The 24,319-nt window shown below is 37.7% G+C and overlaps 1 protein-coding gene across 37 annotated transcripts in view; it reads right to left on the bottom strand.

Annotated features, from left to right (window-relative positions):
- Positions 1-24,319, bottom strand: part of LOC136848048 (zinc finger and BTB domain-containing protein 7B-like) — a 212,859-nt gene that overhangs the window by 137,639 nt on the left and 50,901 nt on the right. Inside the window, exon 6 of one of the 37 annotated variants that reach the window (XM_067120138.1) lies at positions 844-2,780. The exons of the other annotated variants lie outside the window; for them this stretch is intronic. Within the exon in view, the coding sequence (XP_066976239.1) occupies positions 2,214-2,780 (567 nt within the window). The 3' untranslated portion in view covers positions 844-2,213. Of the gene's footprint in view, positions 1-843; positions 2,781-24,319 lie in introns of those variants that run through there. 37 annotated transcript variants of the gene reach the window in all.

The following is a 24,319-nucleotide window of genomic DNA, read 5'->3' as shown; positions in this document are numbered from 1 at the left end:
ACTTCAAAAATGAAAACAGGTATACTAATATACAGGAAATTTTTACAAGACAGAAAGACAAACCATGAAAATGATCGATTCTTTCGTGCTGAACGGCAACCAATTCACGGCCAACTCTGCCTCAAAACTTCATGTCTAAGAGAAAAAGAAGTTTGCCCAAACTATTTTAGGAAAGTATTCTGTAACCTTCACCTTTCTTGCAGTTATCCTTACACTTTATTACTCCAAGAGTAGTACAATTTCATGTTATTATAACTATTTTGATAAATTTTGGGTGAAATTACAAGGAAACTAATCTGCTTGTTACTTACACACAAACTTGAGAAACCAAATTTTTGGTAATGAAAGGATGTATTGCTGACTCATATCAGTATTGGGAAGTTTATGTAATGCATGATAAGAACATGAAAGCAGTAGTGAGTCACAGAATTATATACAGCAAATACAGAAGCAGGATCTCTGCAACAAGTCTAGGGAAACAGAGTTAGGATGTATGAAGGCATTGTTGAGCCTACTGTCCTTTTAGGGGGATGAAATATAGAAATTTATAGTGAAAAAGACAAAAAGTAATGGCTGTTGTGAATAACTTTTACAAGTAATAAGGGATCAAAGGGTGAAAATGCACATACAAAGGCAAAGATATAAAAAATTTTAGCACAGATAAAAAGACTGAGTGTTTGGTTGCACTGACAAAATGAACAATAATTTTCTGGTGAAAAGAGGAAAGATAAGAGAGAGATATGAGGTCAGTGCAGACTGGAAGGCACACAATTGGTGTTAGACTGGGAGGTCTTTAGTATCTAGTACATACAACAGAGTAGGTAAAGAAGATAGAAGTGCTAAATTATGAGGTTTTATTTACAGATGGTAGACCTTTTCTTTATGGAAATGCTAATGTTAAAATATATTTTCGGCACAAAGATTCATCCATGATTCAGCAATTAAAATACTGTTTTTATCTGGATTCACCCCTTACAAAACACAATCCACTCTTGAGGGACACAATGACTTACAGAAGCATCAACTTAGGGAGGAGAATCCTTACTTAACTCTGTTCATTAAACTAACTTTTTCCCCTTATACAGAGCCAGGCTGGATAGAAAATGCAGAGCTCTTATACATGAGGGAAACTGTTAACTAGAGGTCCTTATTATGGTTCTGTTACAGGAAAAAGTTCACCGAACCAAATCAAATAACTGGGAAGATACAATTTACGTGTGAACATGTTAAAATCTTAGGCTTGCTTGCATAAACCTTTGGTATCACTCTCCTAACCATTCTTCAGATGTTTCTAATTTGAGACAAAAACCTATCAAACTGCACACAGCTTAAAAGCACATACAGAATAGATTGTATGCATAAAACATATGAGCTTTTCAGTCGAGGAACATGCCAAGTGCCATTTTTAAAATATAATAAATTAAATTAAAAATACTTTGGCCCAGGATGGCGCTTGACATGTTTCTCGACTGAAAGGCTCACATTATGCCAAATATACATATACAGTGCTCCCCTACTTTTTCACCGGGGATGGGTTCCAGAACCAACCACAAAAATCCAACATCTGTGAAATGCAAAATCCCCTCTAAAAATGCTTATACCTGCCAAATACCTGTACCCCTTAAACTAAAATGCTGATAACTGCCTATTTAAACAGTTCACTGCCTAATTTAATACGGAAAAAAGTGAATTAGTGATAATTTTAAAAGATATAGTCCATAGAAAAATTCACGAGCTGGTGAAAGTGCCCGCGTAGAAGTGAAAGATATGTTTCACAAAAATCCGCGATAAAATGAAGCGTGAAAAAGTGGGGGTCCACTGTACATAAAATTACGAAAAACTACACAATAAAAGACAATCATGACCACTTTCCGTGAAGATACCTGTAATATTTCTATTCCTTATACAAAGTATTGTAATCTGAACACCAACATTTACATTTTTTAATTTCAATCTTTCCTTTAACAGTGAGTGTTTTTGCTACATCTGCCACTTCCTAACAAATAGCCTCCCTTTCAAATATATTTTACACAATTTGCCTCTTTAACATTGCAATACACTAAAATTTTGCAACACAAATATTCACATACAGTAACTGTATATGCAATGCTACAGAAGTATTGTACAAACTTAGCCTTTCATCAATATCAGATAAAGAAAATACTGAAAGGCCTACTGGAGAGAAAAAGTTTTTTTCGCAACCCATGAAGTCCTTACCGAGACAGGAAATTTTTGTAATGTTTTACCATGTGTTGACTTATGTGTGATTTCTGGTTCGCTCGATATTCGCAAAACTGACATGCAAACGGCTTTTCTCCTGTGTGAACCCGCATGTGCTGATTCAAAGCGCCTTTGTTAGCTGTGCTATAACTGCAATTATCACATCGATATATTTTTTCTAAAGGCAGATGTTTCTGCATGTGCTTCTGCAAGTCACTCCACACTTTGCTCGAGTAAAAGGAGAATGTACACTGGTTGGCAGGCTCTACCGGCCGCTCCTTCTTAGCATCATCTTTCTTGGTAAATGCACTCTTTGCGGTTTCTTCCGTCGCACTAGTGGTCGCTGAATCTGAAGTACTCACCATTGAGATGCTAGATTCGCTATTTCTTGATACCTGTGTAAGAATTCCTTCCTTGGTAGAGCCTGACATCTTGGTAGAATTCGGATCAGTGGGACTTCTCACCACTTTGGCAACACTATCTACAGAAGTGCTCTTCAAGCTGTTGTTTCCTGCTGCAACAGCAAAATCACTGGCAGCCCCTTTGCACTGCGATTCCACCTGTTGAGATTTCTTGTTTCAATTACTTCTGCACTCTACCTGACACATGGCATCTAAATAATGCTCTAATTGCCAATTCATGAGGTGAGGGAACAACTGGTAAGGTGTACATTTCAAACCATCTACACAAAGAGTCAAACACAAACACAAACATGTAAATTATGGGTCACGTAAGCATATCTTAACACTACCTTCATGTTTATTATTGCCAGGCTCTTGAAACAAACTTTGCAACTCATAATTTTGAGACAAGGCATGAGCCATGAGATTTCCAAACTAAAATCAATAATTTCAGATGAATTTATATACACATATACTATAGTAAATGTGTGTAAGTAACATCTATCATGGGGAATAAAATTGTGATATAAAACAGAAACATTAGGAAAATACTTTAGCATAAAGGCCTAATCTCTTGAATTCCGTCATTTTACTTTTATGGTTCACATATACGCAACCAAAGCCGAAACATATACATGGATATGTTACCATGAATAAAAACCTTCCATCTGGTTTGCACTGTTGCACAGGCAGAAGAATGGTAATGCTGATAACAGTTTAAACAGTACACTGATAACAGGGTACTGTGGGAGAATAGACCAGGTTAATCATGCTGGGGGTGAGAGGAAGCAGAATGGGGAGGGCTAGGGGAGCACTTGTCTGCTTGGGAGCTTTCACACCCATTATTGGCTCAAAAACAAAATCATATACAAAGTCATTTTGCTTGTCGCCTGTGATTAGCTGACACAGACGCATCACGAATATGTCACAGAAGGTTTGTGGCTGGAAGAGCACTCATCTTCTTAAGAGCTTTGGCAACCAAACTGACTCCTAACCAATGATATAACATACAACATCTTATTGTTTATCGCCTTCAAGGAGCTGATAGAGGTGCATCATGACTACATCATATAAATTTCCTTCTCTAATTGGCTGCTCCTCTCACTCTCTTCCATCTCCACAACCTCCAATGGATAACTGATGGTAACAATGAATTTATGAGTGCTTAAATTTGCAATCATAAAAAATATTGTATTATACAGGTGGCCCCCGGTTATCGGCAGGGGTTCCAATCTGAGGGTGTGATAACCGAAAATTGCCACTAACCAAAAATCGACAATTTTTGGCACCTTTTCAGAGCTTATCGGCGCCGAAAAGCACCAATTTTCGGTTATCAATGCTTTTGTTAGGTATGTATTGGCGCCAATAAGTGGAAATTGGTGATTTTCAGTGCCGAAAATTGAAGTGTTTCGTCGCTAGACATGCGCCGTAAAACCGGATCACTGTTAACCAGGTACTGCCTGTATGTAAGAAATCAATATATTTCCTGGCACCAAAGATGCTCAAGTTTCAACAAGCATCCCACTTTTTACTAACACAACTTTGAAAATAATCATAAAAAGAAAGTGGCAACGCTCACCAGCCGACTGATTTTTTTGGTTGGTGTCCTGCGCATGTTTTATTGTTTCAACTGTGACTTTGGCTGCTACAGTATATTATTGTATTTCTCACTTCATTTATTTTAAAAATAGTTTACATTTTTAAAAGTTCACTATTTTCATATCAAATCAGAATTTCTGAAGTTGACATAACAGCAAACAAAAAATTCGAAGCAGATTATGAAGCAATAACATACAGTAAAAACTGCCCAACCCTACTGCATCAGAACTTTTCTTGCCCATCAATGTTTCAGTTTGTGTTTCTATACAAGTGTACATGTACATGTACACATAGGCATCACACTGAAGTAAACTACAGAATGCACTTGCTTCGTTTTACTCACCTTCTCTTTCTGGGTTATTTTTATTGCTATTCATGTGGAATGGCACACGAAAATGTACAAATTTAATCATCCACAACGCCCAATGATCCACTGTAGCCTAGGAAATCATATAGTATTGGTTGAAGCCCTGGGCAAACAGGTAATCCAAGATGTTTACTGATACAATCAAATGTAAAAATTATATTTTATTAAGTGATACCAACTTATAATGTGAAATTATCATGCACAACTCATGAGATAGACATAGTAAACAGACCCTTATGTACATCATGAATGTTAACATCCCTTAATGGTATGTAATTACTACATGTTTACCAAAGGTTTCATCCAATCATATACGATAATCTAAGCACTACTAGCTTACAACACATTTTGGTGTAATGATAAAAAAAAAAAAAAATGAAAAGAAAATGAAGCATGAAAAGAATATCACACACACACACAGATTGGAATGAAATTCTGATTAGATCTTAATGTGAAAGTACCAAAGTGCAAAACAAAATGGCAGCTACTTGTTCAATATAAAATCACTAGTGTGTATATGTACATGTACGTATGCGTAAATACATACATACACGTCTTGTTACTGCGCATCTGCATGCCTTTCTCTTCTTCTCTATGGGTTAATGTTTATAGAAAAAAGATTTTGCATGTCCTGTCCATGTAGGCAATTTCAGCATTTCTCACACACACACACACACACACACACACAGACAGAGAGAGAGAGAGAGAGAGAGAGAGAGAGAGAGAGAGAGAGAGAGAGAGAATTTAGGCCAAAGGCTAGGCGCTGGGACCTATGAGGTCATTCAGTGCCAAAAGGGAAATTGAGAGTAGAAAGTTTTGAAAGGTGTCACAGGAGAAAAACCTCGCAGTTGCACTACATAACAATTTTCAAGAGAGAGTGGATAGCACAATGGAAGAAAGAGAATATGAATGGAGGTACAGCAAAGAACCTTAAGTAATGCCTACAGTGCACCGCATGAAGAGCACTGACGGCACTACCCCCGTACGGGAACAAAATCAGTTTGGTTTTCATTCTTGTAGTAATTCTTACCCAGTAGCGTATGGAACTGTACTATCATGTATACAGTACTCTACTTCATCTTTTTCATTTTCACCCATCTTGATTTTTATAGTGTATTTCACTGTTTGTGTAACTACTTGCAAAGACAAAATAGGGAAAAATTACAAATTTGCCATTTTCAATCCCCCCATGACTGAAAGTTTAATACAGCATTATACGCAGTACAGAAAAATCAGTTGCGCCAAAGAAACTTCAGTGCATTTTTTACTTTCCACAAACTTTCAATATCCATAAAAGCCTTGGATGTATTAATATGAACATACATACATAGGCAGTCACCGGGTTACGTCGGTCTTGGCTTACATCGTTCCAAGCTTATGTCGCTTTTCAAATATATTCATTAAAAATAAATGTTTTGGGTTACAGCGGATGTTCCCAGGTTACATCGTTTCGGTCTTACAGTGCACTGCGTGACGGATGAATATCTGCACATTTTTGGAGGAAATTCTACAAGATCATGGATGCACACATCACCAGCAAAAAGGCAAATTAACTGGGACAACCAAAGGATTAAATGTAAGGCTTTCACAATTTTATTTCTCATTTTTAGCAACTTTTTAATACGGCGTTCTGGCTTACGTCAGGCTTCAGGAACGGAACCCATGACCTAACCCAGAGACTGCCTGTATATACATAATCATTTTTATATACACAGCATACAGATACACAGTGATCTCTTTTACATGCTTATAAAAAACAACCATCACACTTTAAACTGGAAACATTATGCAAACAACATTTATCTGCTCTCTTTCTCTCTCATAAACAACACACAATTCAGTGATTAGAAAGCCTACCTGTGTTTTCCACTGCCTACCATGGTTTTATCACCAATAACGTATTTTTGCAGTAACTTTCTTTGCGGTTATTACAAAACTGAATTATATTTCATTTGTTTTAATTATAATTTGATAAAACTTGCATTTTTTATTCATAGTACTTCCTTAACCTGAATTATGCCAAGTACTGCATCATTCATACTGCACTGCAGACTGGGCTCTTTCAGTATGTTATATTTAAGAACATAACATATTTAAAATGTTATTATTAATCTTCTGTTTTATTATGATCACTGATTTCTCATTCTGCCTGATCATGGATGGTGTGTGAAAACACCCTGCGTTTACATCTTTAGTTCATACGGCATTTCTCAGCAATGACGTTCATACGGCATTTCTCAATAATGACATGTCAAAAGCATGCTCATTTTAAGAACATTACTAAAAAATAATAATCATTTTTTGTTTCACTGGAGTTATTACAGAAATGTGTGTGTGTGAGTGTGTGTGTGTCGTAAGTTTTTTTTATCCATTATGCAGCAAAAATTATGACAAAAAAGAGAAAAAAAAAAAAAAAAAAGTAAAAACAAAAGTGAGAATATTGTAAATAAAAATTTAAAAAGCAGAAGTGTGTATGTACGCAAATGTGTTGCAGGCTTTAAAGTAAGGGGTATCAGTCTCTCTCTCTCTCTCTCTCTCTCTCTCTCTCTCTCTCTCTCTCTCTCTCTCTCTCTCTCTCTCTCTCTCTCTCTCTCTCTATAAGTTATAGTACAGTACTGTAATGTAATATTCCTTTAATAAAAATGTGGAAAAAGCAGAAACATAAAGAATGTAACACCAAAATAGCTCTGACAGAGTCAAAACACCTAGGTCTATCCCCCTCCACCATCCCACACTGCATTCCCACCCCCATCCCAGCTGCGGAAACTCCTTTCCTGGTCACCCACCTCCCAAAACAACCTTTTCTCTGAGTGAACCTTCCTGTAAATAGCCTTACTGGCATCCACTCCCATGTTGCCCAGCCTTTTCTCTGGATGGTTCTCATACTGTCCACGAGAATTAGGTACACAAGTCCTCAAGTACTCATAGAGAACTTCTATCTAGAATTTCTCATACTGTCCATGAGAATTAGGTACACAAGTCCTCAAGTGTTCATAGAGAACTAACATTTTAAGGTAAAAGATTTATATGATTTTGATTCCTACGTTAACTGCTCACTTCTGTACAGTACACTGCCATATTTTCTACAACTGTGAATTTCTATGAATTTATAAAAGTGCTGGATGTATATAAAAATTTAGGCTTCAGATTTGGAAGCATCAGAGATGCTGCAGAAAAAAAAAAAATTTTATTCTTATGTTCAGCAGTATCTTTGTTACTTTTAAGTGTCGTTTTCATGCAATTTCATAGTTAAAAGAACCTTACTATGTCTTCTGTCATGACATCAAACTGCACCCAAAGCAATGCTGGTACAGCAATACTAGCAGCATAGAAAAACAAAGAAGCATCCATCTCGACTTAAAAAGAGAAGGTTAATAAGACTGCATATAGGATAAAAACATGTAAAATTGCTCACATGTGACATCAGCATGTCCTATTCCAGGATTACAACCATATTGAAGAGTAAGGAGCAAATGAAGCAAGAACGTTTTGTGTTAAAAAATGTTTAAAACTGACATGTATTCCTCATGCGTTTTGCATATGTCATTCTATTTCTCTGATTAATCAGCATCTGGTTTGCTGAAAAATAAAGAAAGAAAGAAAGAAAAAAAAATTGGAGTTAAAAAAAGTAGTGTTCTCCACTGGTTGGTGTTAAGCAGTACAATTTAAAATGAAGCAAGACTTTTATAAATATAAATATATATATATATATATATATATATATATATATATATATATATATATATATATATACACACACATGCATATGCAGCTGGTAACTGTTTCAAATGTCAAAATTAAAAATGGTCAAATGTTCTAGGTGTGCCTGTATCCTTAGTTAACATCATTAAACAACCTCATTTTTTCATGTTGTGTTTTAATACACTAGCAGTGTAACACATCTTTACTTCTGCTGCCCCCCCCCCAAAAAAAAATCTTTACTTCTGCACAAAAAAAAGGGGGGGGGGGCTGAAATGACAAATTTTCAATAAATTGGCTTTTTCATAACTAACAAACCTTTGGTCTTAACGTAAGGAAGCTTGAACTACATCCACAGCTTTATGTTAAGACCAAGGTTTGTTCCGTATATGAACAAAGCATTGTTTAAAATAAACCAATTTGTACAAAACACTGAACATATTGCTCTGTAGGTTACTTAGTGACAGAGGTACCTTGTCCATGGTTGAGTTGTCTAGAAACAACCGACTATGGTAATGTCTGGTTAACATCCATTTCAGACATCTGCTTCTTCAGAATCAAATGTGCACGTTAATGGGAGCACACCTACATTACATATTGTATGATGTCATAAATTTTTTATGTTAAGTTATTTAGGTTATATGATAATACCTTTTGTCTGAATATATAGTAATTAAATTTAAGTAAACCAATATTTATACTTGAACAACTTTTTTTAAGAACTTGTCTCTAACCAGTCCTCATAATCATGTATAGTACTCATAAGCAAGTTGATCCATTTCATTGCATACTACAGTTTTTTTGTTTTTTTCCCTCTTATTTCAGAGTTGTTTTCACCTGTGGGGACATCATCTATCACCTGCCACAAATACAGCTGTTGAAGACATAAAGGTGAATTTCAGTGGTTGCTGGAGATGTGAGAGGGATGCAGCATGTTCCTAGCAGCAAGCCCAAAGTTAAGTTAAGTATATCTTAGTTTAACCAGACCACTGAGCTGGTTAATGGGGGATTGGTTCACAAATGCTTTTTGAGTTTATACATTCAATAGGAGCACAGGAATACATCTTCCTAGAAGAACTGTAGCAGAGAGTTTCCTCCCCAAATTTATCCCATTCTCTGGCAAACATGCCAAGACATCGAAATCAGTGATCTTCCTGTACAACTTCTCTGATATAGAAGTCATTAATTGGGATAGATACCCAGAATAAGGAAAGATTTGTAAAGGTTCCTTGCCCAATCTATGGTTTCCCAATGGCACTTAGAAGGAATCCTGGGCTTGTTACAATCTGCATGAGGTGGATCCAATTTTCAAACTAAGACCAAAAGATGTGAACAGAGCTTGGCTTTAGCATGCCCAATTAAGACTTATGACTGCTTATGACTGCCTCCACCAGTGAAAGCAGGTGGTGTTGGAAAGATACTCTGCCTGTAAGCTTGGAAGGGGGCTCTTGCCAAACAGAGAAATCTGACTCCCCTGAACATGCTAGATTAGCTGTACAAATGAATGCCTCCTTGGAAGATTGTCAAGTGTCTAGGAGATGGTTGTCAGTTTTAACGAGGTGTCATGTCAATTTTCTGGAACTGATGGCTGTCTTTCGCTCTCAAAAAACAGAAGCCTCCCATGGGGACCCATGTACTATTGATCTTAGACATGAAAGTGATGACTTGTATCAAAGGGCTCAGCTCTCAATGTGTAGCCCTCCTTCAGAACCTTGATGATCCATGGCTCTGCTCCTCCAATCAGCCACTTTTCCCAAAAATTCAGGAATCTGACTCCTGCCAGCGCATGAAGGACATCGCTTTCACTTTTTGGGCACTGTTTTTGGGGAGAGGCCATCTTCGGTGCAAAGGCTGGCAAATCCTTGGGACACTTAGAGGGTTGAGCCAACAGATCTTGCGTAGACTTCTGAAGGTCGGATGCAATTGCCTTAACAGTGTCCTGTGGGAACAGGTGAGGTTTGTCTACAGGAGAAAATAACAGGGCCAATTTCTGCGTCTGTGTGACTCCCTTCTTAGCAGAGGAGCACCAGAGCTCTCTCTTCTTAAGAACTCCCAATATGAATAGAGCAGAAAGCCCTAGAGAGCATCCATCTCTAATGGCCTTGTCTGCACAGGACAAGATCCCTAGCCAGTCTGAGGCAATGTCTCCTGATAAATCTTGGAAGTCCTCAATCTTCTTAGCCAGTGCTCCCACTGTCCAATCAAGAAAGCTAAAAACTTCAAAAACCTTGAAAAGACCCTTAACAAGGTGATCTAGTTTCACTGATGAAAACATTATCTCTGCCAACAAGAACGCAAAAGGTCGAGAAGAGTCGATGAGGCCAAAGAAGTCCCCTAAGGGAGGCAGCAACTCCAAAAAAGGAGCTTACCCACTGATGTATGATAAATACCTCCTATGGACTAAGCGAGAGGGAGGAAAGGCGAAAGAAGCTTTCCCTTGCTCCCTTTTAGCTGAAAGCCAATCTTCCATCTCCTCGAGAGACTTCCTGGAGGACGAAGAACATACCATCTAGGGAAGTCTAGTCTTATCGTCCGGACGACTCCTCATCACAAAAGTCGAGGCAGGCAAGACCGGGGCAGCTGGGGTGAAAAAGGTAGGGAAGTTCATCAAAAGATACTGTAGAGGACCTGCATAGGAAGGAGGAACAGGTTCTTGGTCGACCTCCTCCTCTTCTGAGGAGACTGGAGACAGGATAGCATCATGGGAAGTCTTGGCAGTGGAGGGAGCTTTCTCTAACAAGCTCATGATTTCAGCTAACTGTTGCTTTATCGGAGCCAAAAAACAGTTTGTCTTGATCTGAAGGTGACAGAGACCGTGGTCTCTCAGCAGACTGAAAAGGAGACACACATCTGGGAGCAGGCGCTTGGTGCTCAGACGCGGGTGTCAGGTACTTAATAGTTGGCGTCAGGCACTCTTGAGCTGGTGCAGGGCACTTGGGAACTGGTGCCAGACGCTTGGGAGCCAGTGCCGGGCGCTCAGATGAGAAAGCCTCTGGAATATCCCATAAAGACAAATGCTGAACAGGGGCAGTGACAGAAGTGTCCATCACATAACTACACGCAAAACTATACTGCTTAACTGGAAGAGGATCTGAATGGCAACCCACATCAACTGAAGGGCGCTTACGCGGTCTTGAAGAATCTAGGTATCATTTCTGGTGCCTCTTGTCCACGGCGGAATTGTCGGAACTGGATTACAACTGATGCACCTCCAAAAAGGCGCCTTTTCAACAGCTCTGTCGACACTTGGGATATTGCAACAGGCAAACCCCCTCCGCCTCCCTTGGACTTCCATTATGTCTTCTCCCAGGTTCAGGGGAGTATGACAGACCTTCGTCTAGAAAACCGATGGGACAGGTAGCCACCTCCTCCACTTGCACTACACTGTCACTCAACACTTTTTTTTAGCAAACACTTTATCCATAATCACTTTCAGCAACTCTCCCAATTCTGCTACTGTACTAACTACAAGACCTTTCTTCTTGTTGAACCTATACTTGAGACTGGCAATGGTATTGGGTCGGAAGCAAAGGAGCCAAGCATGGGAGTAGGTGGATGAATAGTATGAGGGCCAGTATCAGGAGAAAATGCAGGAATAGGAGTAGAATGAAGAGCAGGTCTAGCTACTAAACTAGCTATAGGAGTAGTTTCTAGGCTACGTGACCATCTCCTGGCTCTAAAGCCACTTTCCTCTTCCTGTCCCTCTCTAATTCATCTAAGTGCATTTTTCCACTGCTTCTCATCCCAAGAACATTCATCACAAGTTTTCTCCTTACTACATTCTTGCCCCCTACAATCACTGCATACTGAGTGAGGATCATAAGATTTTGTTAACCTTGTTTTACACCCTTCGCTGCAATAGCGAAAACTACAGAAGTGTAATTCTATAAAAAGCAAGGCTAACTATCCAAAAAGGCTAAGCTGACAAAAATTCGTTGGCTCCCGAAACAAAGCAATTGTACATCACCAAAATACAACTAAAAATTGTGAAAAAAGCTGCTGCAATGGCGCTGATGTGTACGAGCTGGCAGAAACAAAATTGAGCTTACCTGCTGGTTGCTTCCCGAGTGCTCCGATAGTGGGCAGGGATTGTCAATAGAAGCATTACTGTGAATTTTTAAAAGTCTGCCACAGGAGTAGAAACATTAGCTATGTAATTACTTGTTAAGTTACTCATATAGAAACTTTCCTTTTTGTATTTTCTTGGGATCTGGAATTGTCATTATTCCTTATAAGAAAAATCTTATCAGTTCATGGACAGCTTTTAGGAACAAATTATCTCCTGAGGTCCCACAACAAACACCTGCTCCTGCAACGGCTCCTATTACCTGGTCCTTGGTCCTTGAACAAGTTTCTGCAGCATCCACCTCTTCCTCAATTCCATGGTCCTAAAGCAACCACAACCCACATGCTTCAAGAAGAGGTCTCCATGCCTACCTTGGCATCAGGAGCCAGGATCAGCAACCTTGGCTCTCTTAGAAGGGGAACAGCACTTCACAGCCCATACAACTAGCCATCAGTTGCTGCTGTCCCCTGGCCCATCACTCCAGGCCAAGAATGACAGGACCTGTTGAGGGAATCCATTCTTTTGTAAGAACTTGGTATTATATATAAGACATTAAGCCTGGTCCAATAACTCCTGGTTACCTAGATGTCAAGGTTAACATCGAAGATGGCCCTCTTTTTTCATAAACTACCACGAATAAGCTGCTCTCACTGCATGGGCTGAGAATTATTTTAAGTGTCCCTAATTAAAAGGCAGACAACTACACCCTCCCCCAACCAGATACCCAGAGGATGGGCACCTTGGTGGATACTGACACAACTGAGAGGTTGTCCCGAATCCCATCCCAAAATGGTTAGGTTACGTCACCTCACTGTCATAAGGTTAAGGCAAATACAGGTTCCTTTCCTCTATTCAATATTAGTCCCTCACAGGAACCCTGAATAAAAGAGGGGAGGTGATTCTGCATGTCTTTCCCATGAAATGTTTTCATCTAGGTAGCTGTGGTTTCTTTTCTCAAGGGTTAGGGTAAATTGTCATTTGTCAATTTCTATTATATGATCCCTACAGGTCTAGCAGGGAACTACACTAACAAAAATCAAGGTTTTTTCATTAGAAAAACCTATTTGGAAGCTTCCATGAGCCCTCTTAACCCCTCAGCTTTCCCTGACAAAAAGGCATAGGAGTTTTGGTGGAAGAAGGGTGAATCGTGATCTTCTAGGTAGTCGCTGTACGGCAGGATAAAAGAGCCTTCCAGCCTTGAGTCCACTTATATTTCATTACTGTACCAACAATGTCAGATTTGGCCTAGACCAGATTTGAAAGTATTCTTAATGTTACCTGGTCTGTCTTATGCAGCCCAGTGGGAACATAAGGATAATTCTTTTGAAAACTCGCAGTGGCTAGAACTACCAAAAACTGGTTGTGTCTGCATTAAAACCTGTGATTTCATGATTAAGAGCAATAGTGAAAAACACAGACTTGGTGCAATGGCTAACCAAAGTCAAAATCACTTCCCTCAACCATCCTTCCCCCTTACAGAAAACATGTTACGACAGAGAACTCTTCAAAAAACTGCCAAGTATAGGTAAGAAATGGATGAAAAAAAAATCTACTGAAACCATTCAAATCAGCTTAAAGTTTACTAAGCTAAAACACCTATGGGTTTCAAAGTTGAACTACGTAAACCAAATCTCTCTCTCATCAGCATTAGAAAGTGGGGGCATAAAAATTCTTAAAGAGCCAATACCACTAAATTTCTCTTGCACATGATGAGCTAAACTCTACCATGAATACTGAATTAAAGTCTTACTGGTGTAAGTTTTGACAAATAACATAAGATTTATATGTCGCAATTATTATTTAACCAACAAAATACTGGTAACTCAGCTGTTCCATATGATAAAAAACCATTACCTTTTAAAAGTTTTTATAAAGGTAAATGAAATACCTTTTAAATCCTGTTTAAGATTTAACATACTTGGTTATGTTTATGTGCTATACTGTATTTTACCAAATTATGGACATGTATATGTGCTACATAATGTGTGTAAATGTACAAATACTCTTTTCCATCTTTTTGCAATGATAAACTTCTTTTGGTATTTAGAAAGCACTGAATTATACCTTTAAAAGATAGGTCTATAATTTTAAATGCCATTTATGACATTCTACAGGGATGGGAGACTCTTCCCTTATTTGACGAACCACACTGCACTTCCCATTCGAAAAACAAATTAAAATACAGCAGACAGAAACAACAAAATTGAGTCTCAATGCTTAAAGAAAATTAATATAAAGAGATGTTTTTAACACTTTTTATTTCAAACCTATATGAAATGTTACTGACAGGGTGCACATACTAATATATAATTGTCATATGTATATCATAACAAGAAATTTCCCATTAGTACTACTGTAAATATTACAGGTAGTTCATAATCAACCCCACTCAACCCTTCCTTTGAGATATGAGCAAATTCCTGCATCTATACAACCGTAAGGGCAAATTTCACGCAATTTTACCAAACAATCTTGTAAATCTATACAGTTACCTAAGTATTGTCTAGCACTGTGTATAGCCAGAGTAAAGTAGCTTAATAAAAAACAGGTTTTGACATAAGAAAAACCTTTTTTGGTAGTCGCTGTTGAGTCCTCAAGGAGTTACCTTACCATGGAAGGTAACTCCTTGAGGACGAAACAGCGACTACGCTATAAAAAAAACACCACTTATACAAGGGGTAGTCAAAAAGTTCGCAGATTTTTTTTTTAAATCATAAAGATCTATTAAATAAAAATTTACAACCTGAAGAATTTTTCAATGTACAATAGCAGTAGTTCCCTTCTTGATCAATGCACTTCTCGAGATTGTTACCACCCATCCATTCAATCCTTGTCTAAATACCTAAGCATTCCTCATTTGGAATCCGGTTTTAGAAGCAGCTTTGGCTTCATTTATGCTTTCAAAACAGGCTCCTCTTAGATCTTCTCCGAGTTTTGGGAATAGAAAGAAGTCCAATGGGGCAAGATCAGGACTTTAGGATGGATGTGGTAGGACTTTCCATCAAAATTCTCAAAGAGCATCTCTGGTTGCTCTTGAAAAATGTGATGGGGCATTGTTGTGATGAAACTAAACTCTGTGGTGCAACTTTCCTCGTTATTCTGCAGCCAATGCTGCCTTCAATCTTCTTGAAACCCCTGTGTGGTAACTTCCAGTGACAGTCCTTTGTCCCTCAAGAAATTCTACTAGTATCGTTCCTTCTGAATCCCCAAAAATGGTGGCCATTACCTTCTGTGCTGACCTTTGTTTTGAATTTAAATGGTCCACAAGATCCACAAGGGGGCCACTGTCTGGATTATGTCTTACTCTCATGATTGCATTGATAAATCCACATCTCAGCACCAGGTACAATTCAGATCATAACAGCCTTTTCAACAGCTCTTGTTGAGAAAAACAACTGAAAGATCAGCTCATTGCACCATTTGACATGGGTGCAACATTTCCTTAATCCATTGCACAGAAACCTTGCTGAGGCTAAGATCTTCATGCAAAATTGAGATTGCTGAGCCATGGGAGATATCCATGGTAGTAGCTATCTGATCAATAGTTAGTCTACAACTTTCTTCTAAAAGGTTTCTAACTCCAGCCACCGTTTCTTGGTGTCTTGAGGTTGATGGTCTTCCCTCCCTCAGATAATTTTCCAGGTCTTCTCTGCCTTCTCGAAAACGCTGAAACCCCTTGTAAACTGCTTTTTTCTTTGAAGCAGCATCTCCATAAACATTCTCCAAAGCTTCGGTAATTTGTGATGTTTTCCAATCAAGTTTCATAAAAAAAAATTTGATGGCTCTCATCTCAAAGTTGTTGCTTTCCATAACTCAGAAAATTACACTTTTAAAAGAGCACCTGAGCAGTGTAATAACAAGTGAATGAATGAATAAGATTAACTGACCTAGAGGAAAGGTCTCAAAAACACGTTTGAATAGGTTTGGTTTTACTAATTACTTAGAACATTAAAACAGGAGCAGTCTTCCATGAACTTATTGACTTACCCTCATACAAGAAAAACTTTTCTTGGTACCTCAAACCAAAATCTATATTCCTTCTTCAGCTCAAAAACAATAATTCTTGATTATGAGTTTAAACTTTTCAACAGCACATGTTCTGCACAAAACCACCCAAATATCAGTCTTCAAAGATAATGCTTTTACAAAAAGGTTGTATATTCCTATCAGCTTCTAAAGCATTGATATCCATAACACGTCACCAACCAAAAAAAAAAAAAAAAAAAAGTTAAACTAAGAAAATCGGCTATGTGCCAATCTTCAATTACACCAAAATAAATGTTTTCATGCCAACATGAGCATGAGTAAATACGCTTTGCTTTCCGATGATTGTCGCAAAACTTTTGTGTAAAGAAAAACCTTACTCATGATAGCATCTTCACTATCACAAGCGCAATAATACATACACTTTCATTTTACGAAATGCAGCCAATGCTTGAAAAGCATACAAACTATTATAAAGTGAGACTAATTATTTGAATCAAAAGAAGTTACTCTTATTTCATTCATGCATCCCTCAACCATTTCTCCGGGTACTTGACCAACTTCCTCCTTTTTTAGTTTCCCTCAAGAACAAAATTACAAATAAACCTACAGTATGTTTATTTTAGACTAAATGAATACAGATTTTCAAGCTTATATTCTAATGATGCAATACTCAATCCAGTCTTATATGTGACAAGGTCTTCATGAAAAGGTGATGGTTCAGACAAAATGCTGGAGTGATGCCACAAAGGATACTCCCTCTTAGTCTTTGTGACTTTGAGACCTGTGTGCCTGTAGGGTTACATCTTCATGAGATAAGACAGCTTGGAATTCACGCACTACCACCCAAGAGCTAGTTTCTTATGAAAAGATTAGTCCATTAAATACACCTGTCTGAATTCATGCAAAAAAATTCATAGACAAGACAAATCTTGTATTCTTTTTCAAGTACAGTAGCAAGAATGCAAAAAGAGTGGAGGCCAAGTAGCTCCAGAACCAAAAAGCAACTAGAAAAAGATGAGTGGATACTTGAAAGTATAACAAAAACCTGATGCAAAAGGCTCAGACTGCAACATTTAGTGGCTCTAATTAAAACTGACAATGAGGAAGGGGGGGGGGGGGTTTAAGAGATATTTCATGATTGGATTCCTTCTCTCGATCATATGCAAAACCACAGTACATACTATGTTTTCAGAACATTCACTTCCTTAAGATCACTAGGAATCATCTGCAGAAGTCAAACAGTACAATTGTATTTAGAATCAAGTAGAATTAAATAAAAGTTGTTTTGCTTGCTGTATCCAATTGCAATATATTGTATGTATTAACATACTGTTCTTGTATTCACAGAATATAAATATGAAATCGTCCGCCATTTACATTCAATACTCTTTTCAGTCTCAATCGGCTGATTGAGTACAGTACTATCAGCATCTTCATTGCTATTAGTTGCTAAAAGAAGCATCATTCGGAGATACTGTTTTTTGTAAATTAACAAATTTGGGTTTAAAAAATGCAGGTTACTTGATTTTAAAAGCAGCGCATGTGATTTCGCCTGTTCCAAACATTGTTTCGCCTATTCCAAAATGTTTTGCAGACTACTCGTTACTCAATTTATTCAGCTGCGGCTATAACCTGCAGTTTCAATTTTGTGGTATTCTTTCTTAAGAGTGTTCTCCATTGCATGAAGGATGAATAAAAATGTTATTTTATTTTTACTTATAACTTACGGAAGCCACCACTGAGAATTGGCAAGTTTTAACAACTTGACAACTTTAACAAAACTCTTAATAAATGCTCGACAGTTACGGTAAATAACGTCAGCAATCAGCTGTTCCTTGATTCAGTTATTTATGTCAGTGCAGGTTTCCAATCCTTCATCCCGAGTTCTAAAAACCAGACTTTTTTAGTGGAGGATGGAGCATCATCATAAGGTATTGTGGTCGATGAAAGAAAGCAAGAGAGGGAGAGAGACCATTGGCCTTGGTAGGTTGTTACACCGACAGATACCATTTGCAAGTCAAATTACAGTTGTACAGTATTCATAATAATTATATATTTGATAAAAACTATTGTTTTACTGCATCCAATTATATTGCATGTATTATTGTCATACTGTCTTGTTAGAAAATATGAACAAAGTGACCATGCGCCATTGGAACTGTGGTTGCTTACGTTCTTAAAATCATCAGCTGACTGCATTGTGCCGGCATCACCAATGTCATTAGTTGTTGAATAAAACTTAATTCAGAGGTATGTTTCTTTCATAAATTATCAAAGCTAGGTTTGTAACTACTTTATAAATAAACGCAGTACAGTAAACACTGTACTGTAAAGTACATGTGTGATTTTTCCAGATTCAGATGTTGCTTCTTCGTCCAAAACATTTTGCAGCCTGTTCATTATTCATTCCTTCAGACACAGCTATAACCTGCTGCTTAAATTTGGTGCCATACTTTCTTAACACCTATGCTGTGTGAAGGATGAATAAAAATATATTTTATTTTATTCATGGAATTACATTAAAAGTAAGCAAGTTTTTAACAAGTTGACAACTGTAACGCAACTCTTAATAAATGTGTTTTAGTTACGTTAACTAACCTCAGCAAACAAATGTATCTCGATTCAGGTGTTTAGATCAGTATTTGCTGTTGTTTATTCAACTGTTTTGCATGCAGTAATAGGTGGTGGTTAATGTACGAAACAGCACTGAATTTTTACATAAGCCACAAGTTTGGTAAGCCTGGTTGGATGTACGGTGATTCGCTCTCGACCTACTGAATTTTTGCTCCTCATCCTATTAGTTTAAAGCTAACTTGCATATGCCTTACAATGTTGGTGAAATTTACCAAAACTGAGACTGGCAGAGGAAGCCTAGACTTGTATAATACATAGGAAACTTAGCCTTATATCACCCACCAAAAGATTGAAACCTGCACATCAAACATATCCTCTGCAGTCTACCGAAAATGCATCTCTCACTACACATGATATTGTATGTGATGAAATCATGTTTTGGGGTAAACTTTTAAGGATCGGATAACAAGCGAGATCAGATAATACACTAGTATATACGAAAATTATGGTTCTTATTGAGGCTGTATACAGTACTTTTTAGTTTACAGAATGTAATTGTTGGAAATGAAATGTGCTTGTGTATTTTGGAGCAACCTTCAGTTCCAAATTCTGAAAAATTCCAAAAACCAAAACAAAGCTTGCCCCGAAGGTTTCGGGTGTGTGTGTGTGTGTGTGTGTGTGTGTTAGTGTTACAGCGGCTCCGACTTACGGCGCTTCTTCAAATATATTACGGCGGCTCTGACTTACGGCGCTTTTTCAAATATTTTCATCAAAAAATCAGTTCCGAGGTTACAGCTGATGTTCCCAAGATACAGCGCCATAACTAGGATTATGGCACCGTAAGTGGCATAACTAGGATTCTGAGCGGCGTAGCTGTAGGCACTATAATAGGGTGAGAAAACTGGTTTAGGGTTCCCTATAAAGAGGTCCCTCCTATAAGGAGGGAAGAAAACCAGTTTATTACCAGGGCAAAGCTTAAACACCTGTTTCCTTCACCAGGCTTACATAAGTCTCTCTCTCTCTCATTTTTATAATTTTTAATACGATGTTCTGAGTTACGGCGTTTTCCAACTTACGGCATGCCGCTGAAACAGAACCCCCAATGTAACCCCAGGGGCTGCCTGTATATGCACAGTATATACAAATTCTATAACTTGCTTGTGGTGATAAAATAATTATGGTTTTTAAATCCTATACTTGTTTTCTACTTGTGCTGTTAGCTAAGAACTGTTATCAACTGAAGGTCTTCCTCCTGAGTAAGTATCCCTAACTTGAGAGACCTGGCAAGTTAAAGAGTGTTATGAATATTGCTTTATTTATTGTTCTTGTTAAGCTACTCTACTTAATTAGAAATTAGAGAAACCCTTCATACTCAATACATCACAGTCACTTGCCAAACCTGTTAGCTGGACTAGTGGCAGGGTCATAAGGGGCTGTGAGGAGGTTTAAATTACTGAAGAGAGAGAGTCCATTTCGTAAAAGAAAGGATATAAATACAAAAAAGAAAGTATTGAGCATGAGGGAGCCTCTGGTGAGGGATAAACACAAAACATAACTACTCATGACTTCATTTTTTAAAATTTATTACTATTTTCAGGTAAAGCATGTGAAGTAATATAAGAAATCTGTACATTATACAGTACAAATATGAAATAGTTTTGTTGTAATATGAAATAGTTTTGTTGGCTATTTCTCTTCAGTTAATGGGTACTCTTTAAAATCCAAGGAGAAACTTCTTTCACTGGGATTCGAGCAGGTAACCATACCCACAACCAATCAGTTGGAACTCTTTTAAACATACTAAAAACACTTGTTTCTTAGAAAATTGATACAAAAACCCTTTTCTAAATTCTTGAAGACCTATGATATTACTTTGGTGTTTTTTCTATTTCCAATGTTCTCCGGAAAATTTTATGCCATCGCAGTCCATAATTAGAAAACAAAGTTTTAAACGCTGTATACGCTTAGAGAATATGAACAGAATTGATACCTAAAAGACAACTAAATACAAAATTGGTTTGCCTACTCTATTTTATCACTGTAACAACAGTTTCTTGGGAGCAATTGTGATAACAGAAAAAAGCTTGCTAAAATATATGCAACCAGACTGACATAATAAAAGATCAAGGAATAATTACAATGGAATGGAATGGGATGTTCTGAAGCTCAAGCACTATGATCGGCAAGGCTATTCAGTGCTGAAAGCTAATGCAATGACTAAATAGTCATGCTTACACCCACATCCGTAACTATGGGTTCCATTCCTAACATGTAAACAATTCTCCATCCAGAGGCTGATTTTTTTTTTTTTACAAACTCACCTTTTACCCACCACAACTAAAATGCACAATTTTAATTTCAAGTAGCCTGGTTTAACTTTTAGTTGAAGTTAAAAAAAAAAAAAATGTATTTAAGTACAAATGCACTATAACAGAACAAGGAATACTTTACAGAGTAAATACCTATCGTGAAAACATCTAACTGCTGTTCCTACAAATACTGAGGTTGAGGAACAACCATGAATCTGTCTCATTTACTGGCAATTTTACTGTGAATAAAGTCAAACTTTACATTCAGTAACAAATTTCCTCCTGCTTTTCAAGCAAAGGCTGCAGTCAAATAATTTTCAGTTCTAAGGAGAGGAAAATAAGGGGGATTGTAGTATGACACCTGCCCATCTTACAATTCCACACAAAAACATATGCGATTCCAAAAAGACGCTTGAAAATACTACTACAGATTTTGTCATTTTTTCAAGTTTCTCAAAACACAAGAGAGTCCATGATGCTTACCTTAAAAATTACCACCAGAAATGTTATACTGTACATCTTTAACAGCATCAACACTAAACTACACATACCGTACATGAGCCAAGCTTCCATTTAAAAAGTCCAAGGGATAGTAGCATAGTAGCATCATACACAAACTATTTGATTCAACTTACTGCATAAGGTTATGTTAAAAAACATTTCTTGATAAAATAAAAATTTTAATGAAATTACACATGGACTTTTTAAATGTACTTACACATTTTATATAATAAATACATGCCAAATCAGGAGACCATAAATACAAGTGAATACAATTCAACTTACTTTGGAAACATTATCAAAACAAATTTAAGGATGAAATAAATATGTATCCATTACATGTTACATGATTTTGTTAAACTTATGTAAGTCATAAAATTATCTAAAATCCCCTCATGGTAGAACAGCCAGGAGACCCAAACATACTCAAAATGACATCTTGGGATAAAAATCTGTTCAGTTCAGCTCTAATATCCAGCAATGCATTAAATTAAAACTTATCAATTGGATACTTACCAAAGCCCCAAAATGACAGTCAACTACAAATAAATACCTTAATGATATACTAATGGTACGCACCTATACCAATATATGTACTTTCATGCTCTCCAGAAAATCAAACTCAACCAGGATTTAAAAGAACTTTTGACGTAGGAAAAACCTATTTTTGGTAGCTGCTGTGAGTCCTCAAAGGAGTTACTCTCATGTTCCATTAGAGGCTATACAAGATAGACTAACTAATATCAAAGAATTCTCTTTTAGCCAGTCTCGGCCAGTATTAGTGCACACTGACACTTGATACAGTATAGGACTCAAGTTGTGAGGGCTCTTTCTTTTATCTACAGCGATTGCCTCGGTTCTCAATTCCTATTGTCAACCTACAAGAAGTATGTCGCCATTGTAGATGTGGAACCGTAAACAGCAGTTCATACATCAGCCATCACTGTGTAAATGACGCACCTTGTGCAACCTATCTTACTCATTACTTTCTTTCAGGTCTATGCAGGATGATATTTATCCAAATCCCATGCCTTTTCGTCTGGGAAAGTGAGTGGGTTTGAGGACTCACAGCAGCTACCAAAAATAGGTTGTTCCTAAGTCAAAACCTGTTTTTGATAGTGTAGCCGCTGTTCGTCCTCAAAGGAGCTTGCCAAAGAAATTGACAGGTGACAAAATGGCTTCGCTTAAGCTCTTGAATTTCAATCCCAACAAAGCTCTTGAATTTTAATCCCAAGAACCCAGAAAAAACTTTGGTCCAAGGTCAAGCCACAAGTTTTAAACAACATTCTTTATTCCAAACACTCTTTAGGGTTTGGTAACAGAGAACATGAAACCATGGTCCAAGGTCAAGCCACAGGTTTTAAACCACATTCTTTATTCCAAACACTCTTTAGGGTTTGGTAACAGAGAACATGAAACCAAACACGACCTCCTTTTGGGATGCAGTTTTATAGTGACTTACCTAAATATGCTGGGTTTGGTCGCAGGTATTGTTGCACCTTTCCCAGCGATATCTTAGCATACTCACCAGATCCAGATGATCCCTGGTTTTCCACTCTAGCATCTATGGGATCAGGAGTAACCACACTGACTCTGATGACCATCCTGAACACTCTGAGACTTCTAAGAAAGTAACAATTGTGAAGGAAGCCAACAACATACTTACTTTCCTAATGTCACGTGACTCAGGAGAGGAATGTGGTCTGCCTTTTTAATATGGGGCACTAATTTTATTCTCAGCCCATGTAAAGAGAATGGTTTGTTTGTGCTAGGGTGTAGGAAAACCAGAACTTCTGGGATGTTTGCCGTGACCTCCAGGTAAACCTTAAGCGCCTGAACCGGGCATAATGTTTTGTCTGACAAACTGAGCTTCTCATCAGAATAGATTTCCTCATTTACAGCGTTCTCATTCTTGGTCAGGAATGACGGGCCAGGGGACAAGCTGTTTGAGTGATGTAGCATCCCTGTAAAGTCCAGTTCATTAATACATGCTCCTGATGCCAAAGTAGTCAAGAGGATCACCTTTTGCAGCATGTGAGTTGTGGCTATACTGGGCCCACTGAATTGAGGGGCTGACAGAAGCTGAAGCATCTTATTCAGGGACCAAATAGTTAAGCCTTGCAGGAGCAGGTCTTTGTAATGCAAAAGACTGGAGGAAGGAAGTGACAATTTCTATATTAGCATCCATACTAAATCCATAAAGCAAGGGTTCCGCTCATGTTGTTTTGTATGCCATGACTGTTGTAACAGCAAGGCATCTGTCATCAAAAGAGATCTCAACTAGGCTCTCAGCATGGATATAATCTAACCATATTTTCCATACGGACTGGTATTTGCCGAATAGGCGATGTCCGTAGTTTCTGCAATAGGAAACTAGCAATGTTGGGTGGGTAATTTTCACGTCAAAAAAGATTTAAAATTCTGCACATGAAGGTCTCAGCTCAGAAAGGACACTTAGATGACTTCCCCCCCGTTCTGTCAAGGATAAAACAGCAGACAGTAATGGAACTGAATTCTTCACCCCTTGTTGAAGTAATAGGAACCAATGCCTGTTTGGTCAATTTGGGGCTAATAAGTAAGCAGTTCCTTTGAAGGT

The sequence above is a fragment of the Macrobrachium rosenbergii genome, chromosome 18, assembly GCF_040412425.1.
Source record: "Macrobrachium rosenbergii isolate ZJJX-2024 chromosome 18, ASM4041242v1, whole genome shotgun sequence".
Lineage (NCBI taxonomy): Eukaryota > Metazoa > Arthropoda > Malacostraca > Decapoda > Palaemonidae > Macrobrachium > Macrobrachium rosenbergii.
This window is presented reverse-complemented; position numbering and strand designations above follow the sequence as displayed.